Source organism: Muscardinus avellanarius (genome assembly GCF_963383645.1).
Source record: "Muscardinus avellanarius genome assembly, chromosome: 2".
Lineage (NCBI taxonomy): Eukaryota > Metazoa > Chordata > Mammalia > Rodentia > Gliridae > Muscardinus > Muscardinus avellanarius.
In genome coordinates, this window is record NC_137787.1 from 58,847,697 (window position 1) to 58,855,955 (window position 8,259).

The 8,259-nt window shown below is 37.4% G+C and overlaps 1 protein-coding gene across 1 annotated transcript in view; it reads right to left on the reverse strand.

The window, feature by feature from the left end:
• AGPS (alkylglycerone phosphate synthase) overlaps positions 1-8,259 on the reverse strand; it is a gene marked incomplete at its 3' end in the record, with an annotated part of 134,566 nt that overhangs the window by 25,704 nt on the left and 100,603 nt on the right. The window contains exons 15-16 of the mRNA XM_080690333.1: positions 5,613-5,682; positions 1,610-1,671 (exon numbers count right to left, since the gene is read on the reverse strand). Coding sequence (XP_080546459.1) covers positions 1,610-1,671; positions 5,613-5,682 — 132 coding nt within the window. The remainder of the gene's footprint in view (positions 1-1,609; positions 1,672-5,612; positions 5,683-8,259) is intronic.

An 8,259-nucleotide genomic window follows, 5' to 3' on the forward strand; every position in this document is an offset into this window, starting at 1 on the left:
AATCATTAAAAATACAAGCAACAGCTGGGCGTGGTGGTGCACGCTTGTAATCCCCACGCTTGGGAGGTGGAGACAGGAGGATCGCACAGGTTCGAAGCCAGCTGCACTGGCTCAAGAGACCCTGTTTCCAAATAAGCATAAAATAGGTGTCTGGGAGTGTAGCACGGAGGTAGAAGGGCTTCCAGGAACCCCAATACCACCCAAAAAAAAAAAATACAAGGAACAAGAAATGCTGGTGAGGGTGTGCAGAAGTAGAAACTATAATACATTGCTGGTGGAAATGCAAATTACTCTAGAAAACAGAATGGAGGATCCTCAGAATGGGAATGAACTTACCATATGACCCAGCAATATCACTTCTGGCTATCTACCCAAAAGAATGGAAACCAAACTACCAAACTAATGTATGCGTATCTACGTTCATAGCTGCACAATTCACCATTGCCACTATGGAAACAGCCAACATATTTATAAACAGATGAATGGATTACAAAACAATAGGATATATACATAATGGAATTTTACTCAGCCATAAAGAAGAACAAAATTATGCCATATGCAAGAAAATGGAGAATATTATGCTATGCAAAATTAGCTAGTCAGAAAAAATGAAAAGTCAGATATTCTCCCTACTATGTGGAAGTTAGGGAGAAAATGGAACAGAGGAAGGACTCTAGACAAAGAAAGAGAAAACTTAGATGGTTAAAGAAGGTGACATAAGTGAGGAGGGAAGAGGGAAGCACCCTAATGTGCATGATGTACATTCACAAACATATCAAAGTCAGTCACTAAGCTGATGGGAGGGGGAAGGGAATTGGATGGAAATTGGGGAAGGGCTAAATGAGTGATGTGTGCATGTATGCCTGTACCTCATAATGATGTATGATTACAATGCACCAATACATTTTTTAATGCTATAAAAATTGTTGAGGCTGGCCTTGCACCTAGATCCTCCTGACTGAGCCTCCCAAGTATTGGCCTGGCTTACTATTTATTTTGAAGAAGGGTCTAGCCTTGCTATATTGCTGAGGCTGGCCTCAAATTTTCAATTCTCCTGACTCAAACTCTCAAGTCCTGAAGATTACAAGCATGTACCACCAAGCCCAGCTTTGGGTGGGCTTTCTAGAGATGATTTAAGCATATTAATCACTCATGAATTTAAATCAAAGCTAAGTTAACCACACAGTAATAGTGTTCAGGAAGATTTTTTTTTTTAAATGTAAACATTAAGCTGGGCATGATGGTGCACGCTTGTAATCCCAGTGCTTGGGAGGCTAAGGCAGGAGGATCGCAAAGGTTTGAAGCCAACCTCATCTACTTAGGCTCTCAGCAACTTAGTGAGACCCTGTTTCCAAAGTATAAAAAATTGGTTTGGGAATATAGGCCAGAGGTAGAAAAGCCCCTGGGTTCCACCCCCAGGTACCACAGAAAGAAAGAAAGAAAGAAAGAAAGAAAGAAAGAAAGAAAGAAAGAAAGAAAGAAAGAAAGAGAGAAAGAAAGAGGGAGGGAGGGGAAGGGAAGGTAGGTAGTTTACAAATTCACACAAAGAAATAATATAGCAACTCATAAAGTATATTTGTATTATATCAGATATTTTATTATAATTTACCTGTCCCAAGGAGCAGAAGTCTCAAAAGATTCTCCTAATACATAGTATTCCAAACCCAAGTCCTGTTAAGATACACAAAAATCACAAAACAACAGATGCAATAATCAGTAATATTGTTAGTATTTTGTATAATTGTTAGGATGACAGGCTTTAATTTAACCTCAACTGCTCTTTACCATCCCTCTTGTAAGAACACTGGGAAGCTGCCCTGAGTGTTAAGACAGAACTTCTTGAGAACAGAATCCTCAGTGTTTTTTTCTTCTGTATCCTTGATAGCAGAGTGCCCGGTATGAAATAGGACTCCAAAGAATGGAGTCTCTATCCAAAAAAAGTCTATACACATGTAGGGAAGACTACTAGAATAGGTTTGCAGTGGCCTAAATAGCAAAATATCAAAACTGGTCATCAAGATAATGGAGCAAGAGGTAGAGAAGATGGGAGGGGCTGAGTTACTTTCTTCAAGTCAACTTTTCTTAAAAAAAAAAATTTAAACTACAGTGTGCCTCTTTCCTTTCTTTCTTTCTTTCTTTCTTTCTTTCTTTCTTTCTTTCTTTCTTTCTTTTTCTTTCTTTCTTTCTTTTGGTGGTATTGGGGATGGAACCCCTACACTCCCAGACCTATTTTATACTTTTATTTGGAAACAGGTTCTCTTAAGCCAACAAGTCTGGCTTCGAAGCTTTGAAGCTGAGCAATCCTCCTGTCTCTGCCTCCCAAGCTTGGGGATTACAAGCATGTGCCACCACACCGGGCAGTGCCTCTTTTTAAAGTGGCAGACTCGGTAGAACACCTAGAAGCACTTTTGCTAGAAAAATATTTTACAGCTTACAAGATAAGACTCATAAGTAAACCATAATATCTAGATTCCTTACCAAGATTACAATAGTTTTATTATTAAAGCTTGGAAAGATATATTTAAAGCCATCATAGAAATGCACAGATATGAAAGAAAACTGTATAAGGAAGAAAAATCAATACATGCCAAAAGTTATAGTTCTAACAAAATTACTTAGATTCTATCAGTGGTTGGCAGAAAAAAGTTCCCAACTTACTGTTCTAATGAAAGGTAGGTTTTCTCTCATGCATTCATTTATTTAGTAAACCTGTATCTTGTGATAATGGTATTTATTTATTTATTTATTTATTTATTTATTTATTTACTTATTTATTGGTTCTGAGGGTATATTCTACCCCTGAGCTATACCCCCAACCCTATTTTATTCTAAAGTAGGGTCTAAGTCACTGCACACTGGCCTTAAGCCTTCAATCCTCCTATTTCAGCCTCTCAAGTCCTAGAATTACAGGCATGAACAACCATGCTCAGCTGTACCGAAAAATTTTTAAAAAATAAAACAAGTAAATCGAAGTAAAATAAATTCCTAACTTGCTTTTGACTCAGCTTTAGTTACAATTGAAAATTTAAAACTTAAGCCAGGCATGGTGGTATACACTTATAATCCCAGCATTTGGGAGGCTGAGACAGGAAGATTGCAGTTTGCAGACAGCCTCAGTTACTTAGTGAGGCCCTTTGCAAGTGAGACTCTGTTTCAAAATAAAGAATTAAAAAAAAAAAAAAAAACACCAGGGCTGGGGGTTTAGCATTTAGCTGGAAGGTAAAATGTCCCTGGGTTCCTTCCCCAATAACTAACACACACACACAAACACACACACACACACACACACACACACACACGCACACAAGTATTTACCCTGAACTGTATCTATGGTCTCGTTTTGCTGTTATGTTTTATACTCTAAAAATCTGAATTTAGTACCATAAAAGATGGTCAATATCCTCAGAGAACACATCTAAAAAAACAACATTATGAATACTCAAAATACTTACTTACTATGAGGAGGACCCTGGGCACTGGCAGCTTATGGAGGCAGATAGTATGTAAAGACCTAAAATCCGCTGGGCGTGGTGGTGCACGCTTGTAATCCCAGCATTTGGGAGGTTGAGACCCGGAGGATCACAGTTCATGGACATCCTCAGCTACTTAGTGAGGCCTTCTGCAACTCAGTGAGACCCGGTTTCAAAATAAAGAATAAAAAATAGGGTAGTGGGTGTAGCTCGGAGGTCAAATGCCCCTGGGTTCCACCCCCAAAGCCGCAAAAAAAAAAAAAAAAGAGACCTAAAATTATGTACTTTGCACCTGGCACATAGCTTAATCAGAATTTCTAATAGAGTGGATGGAAAGGCAATAAATATACTTTTCCCTATCAGTACAAATGGGCAGGGGGCAAGGGGAAAGGACTAATGCTTCAAATTCACTGTAACTTAAAATTTAGATTTTAGCTAGAATTAAATTATTTCTAAAATACAAATACATTGATTCAAGCTTCCCTAGCAAAATAAAACCAAACTGCATGTAAATTTATGTATTCCTTCCAAACAATTTCCAAGTAAAACAATCAGAAACTTAGTGTTCAAGAAAGCCAAATTCAGCTGGGTGTGGTGGTTCACGCTTGTAATCCCAGCATTTGGGAGGCCGAGACAGGAGGGTCGTGGTTTGCAGACAGCCTCAGCTACTACTTAATGAGGCCCTTTACAACTCAGTGAGGCCCTGTTTAAAAATTAATAATAATAAATAGGGCTGGGGGTTTAGCTCAGAAGTAGAATGTCCCTGGGTTCCATCCCCAATACTGCAAACAACAACAACAACAAATTCTTAGTAGGATATCTGAGGGGGAAAAAAAAACACCTTTTAGAATGATTCAAAATAATCCAGGCATTGTGGTGCACACTTATAATCCCACCCTTAAGAGGCTGAGACAGGAGGACTGCAGGTTCACAGCCAGCCTCAATTACTTAGTAAGGCCTTTGGCAACATAGTCCTGTTTCAAAATAAAAAATAAAATAGGGCTAGGAGTGTAGCTCAGAGGTAGAATGTCCCTGAGTTCAATTCCCAGTTCCGCAAAAAAAAAAAAAAAGAGATTCAAATTACATAAAGGCAGTATTACAAAAATAACAATAAGCTCAGCAATAGCAGAAAACAACTAAGAAATCTGAGTTTGTTATAATCAATCAAAGCAGGAAAATAAAACTAAATAAATAAAATTCAAAAACAGCACTATTATATCAGTAACTGCTACAGACTTGAATGACAAATGAAGTTTCTCATAAGTCTCATAAAATCTATTATAAAAATTTTAGTATATGACACATTATTTATTTTTATAATAATCATCTTTATTCCTTTTTAAAGGAATAAAGATTAATATATGATTTAAACACTTTGTAAATTAAGTGAAGAATGTTGCCAAATAAAACAGCTTGGTTCTAACAAAGGAATGTTAGGAAAGGCACGCTCAACTTTCAGACAGAGAATGGCTCCATTCTTTAATTCCTGGGGAAGGGTAGTACTGGAGTTCAAATCCAGTGGCATTTAACCTCTGAGCTACACCTCAACATCTATCTATATATTTTTATACATATGTTTGAAACAGGGTCTTGCTAAGTTACTGTATGCTGGCCTCAAACCTCTATTCCTCCTATTTCAGCATTACAAGTACTGGGATTATAGATGTGCACCATTGGGACCAGCTCTACTCCATTCTTTAAAGAGCAAAAAGACTTTTTTTTTTTTTTTTTTTTTTTTTTTTGGTGGTACTGGGGGTGGAACCCAGAGGCTTTCTACCTCCAGGCTATACTCCCAGACCTATTTATATTTTATTTGGAAACAGGGTCTCCCTAAGTTGCTGAGAGCCTCATTAAGTAGCTGAGGCTGGCTTCGAACCTGCGCGATCCCCTCCTGTCTCAGCCTCCCAAGCACGGGGATTACAAGCATGCGCCACCATGCCCGGCGAGCAGAAAGACATTAAGTTATTTTTAAGTTAATCAAAAACATGTATAAATTTAAATTGGCTTCTGAAAGTCATAGTTAACGAAGAGTTAACTTACAGTAGCTTAAAAATTTTTTAAGAAAATTTAAAATATAAAAAATTTAAAGTAGGAAAAAAGCATTATTTGCAACATGGAGAAGGAAAATATGATAAAACTTACTCGCATATATGCAATGACATAGGTCAGTAAGTAACCTCTCTGTCCATTATCTTCTCCAGCTGCCAACCCACTGGAATTAAAAAATAAACTCTTAATATATTTTAAATGAGCTATTTATAATATGTAAAATTAACCAAACTAATATGATCCCTCAAGACAACTGCTCAACAGATTAATAAGTCTTTATTGCAACTCATTTTTATCTTAATCTCACATCAAAGAGCTGTCAAGAGAAATAAACTTGGCTAACAAAAATCTAGAAATACTTTTAATATTTCAGTCTAATCATTAATTTCAAACTTTTGTCCACCACACTAACTACTCATATTCTCAAAAGGACAGAAAATTAATCATGAGAACAGCTTAAATAAGTTTAATCTTCATAAGCATAACAAAATAAATAGTATTATTTCATTCATATAGGTTGAGTATCCCTAATCTGAAAACTCAAAGTCGAAAAGTTCTAAAATCCAAACTTTTGCCAGGCGTGGTGGCACACACTGTATTCCCTGCGCATGGGAGGCTGAAACAGGAGGATCGCACAGGTTCAAAGCCAGTCTCAGCTACTTAGTGAGGCTTTCAGCAACTTAGTGAGACCCTGTTTCCAAATAAAATATAAAAAAGTTCTGGGAGTATAGCCCGGAGGTAGAAAGCCTCTGTACCACCAAATACATAAATAAATAAATAAATACCAGTACCACCAAAAAATAAATAAATAAATAAAAATAAAAATAAATAAAATAAAATCCAAACTTTTTGAGTGTCAACGGGATGTCACAAGTAGAAAAGTCCACACCTGACCTATTGTGATGGGTCACAGTCAAAACTCTAGTGCACTTGTCAGGCGTGGTGGCACACACTTGTAATCCCCACGCTTGGGAGGTGGAGACAGGAGGATCGCACAGGTCTGAAGCCAGCTTCGCTGGCTTAAGAGACCCTGTTTCCAAATAAAAATAAAAATTTGGGTCTGGGTGTGTAGCCCAGAGGTAGAAGGGTTTCCAGGAACCCCAGTACCACCACAACAAACAAACAACTCTAGTGCACTAAAAAAATTGTATAAAATTACCTTCAGAGCAAGGCATGACACATGCCTAGAATCCCAGTACTTGGGAGGCTGAGTCAGGAGAATCTCAGGTTCGAGGTCAGCTTCAGCAACCTAAGTGTTGGTGATTTAGTGAGATCCTATTACCAAATAAAAAATAAAAGAGGGCTTGGGATATAGCTTGGAAGTAGAATGTCCCTGGGTTTAATCACCAGCCACAAAAGGGGAAAAAAAAAAAAAAAGAAAAGAAATTACCTTCAGGCTCTGTGTATAATTAACATAAAAGAAATCTGTTTTAAGATGTGGGGCCTGTGCCCCTCCCCCAAATCTTATGTATATGCAAATATTCCAAACTCTGAAAAATTGACATTTGAAACATTCTGATCCCATCCACTTCAGATTAAGTGATATTCAATCTGTATTATATTTTATTATTACTGTAGTCTTACTCAGAGGACTGTGATAGTTAAATAGGAATTTCTAAATACCAAGAGGAAAAGCAGTTAACACTGGGTATGTGAAGACATGGTGTTTATGGAATTTATTATTTAAATGAAGACAAAACGTACTTACACAGAAATACTAAGGCTTAAAAGGCAATACACAAACAAGTGAAAGACCAATAGGCTAGGTCTTATTACAATGAATATATAAACTGCTTTCAATTAAAAAATAGTTTTAACCATAGATTTGCATTTGATGACATAGAATTTACCCATGTATTCTGGTTGGTGAAAGTTACTCTTGTTTTACAAGACAATGAGTGACTGTTGCTTTCTGCTGCTTTTAGAGAATAAAGAGCTACTAATTGTGTTTTTCTATTATCAAATTACATTTTAACTCATTTTAATCTACTAAAGAAATAATTATTTCTCTTGTGGCCTTAACTGACATAATTAAATCCTTTTTTGGAAGTTTTGTTTGATTTGGTGGTAAGTAAACATAGATGTACCCTTGTTCTATACAAATGTAGCTTCAGGCTAGGATAAGTGAGCTAAACCACATTTCCTGGCTTGCTATTACAGGAAGGACATACACAAATGAGTATCATCGGAAGGATCGGCAGACTTGAGGGAAGGAGCTCTCATCTAGAACTATTTAAGAACAAGCCATAGGAAAGTTAAGGGGTGGTTTGTATTATAAAATGTTAGTGAGCAGCTCTGCTGAAGGTTAAAAAAAGGAACAAAAAAACAGTTCTGGGTTTAGATATGAGGTTGGAGGTATAGGGCCAAATCAAGTCCCAAACAAAAGGAAAGGAAGCAAGAAAACTGCAGTGGCAAGTGCTTAGGGGAAAACAGCTGAGCCCATAGCTGAGACAGACAGTAAACAGAGTAAAGTCGAGGCCAAGAGAGAACACTACAAGTTGAAAGACTAGAAAGGTTCACCCTTGACCTTGTGAAGCCTATGGGTCAAGAGACCTGTGCCAGGAATCCTGGAGAAGAAGCATGCCAAGAATGTTATGATATGAAGTAACAGGTGGTGATGAGCAATCAGTAGGCCTGTCTATCAGCATGAGGCAAGGTCTACTTTGCTCTCCTAGGGCAAGCCATTTTTCTTTAGATTCTCTTCTAAATTCTGGTGGTGGAGGGGAATTCTGCTCCACAT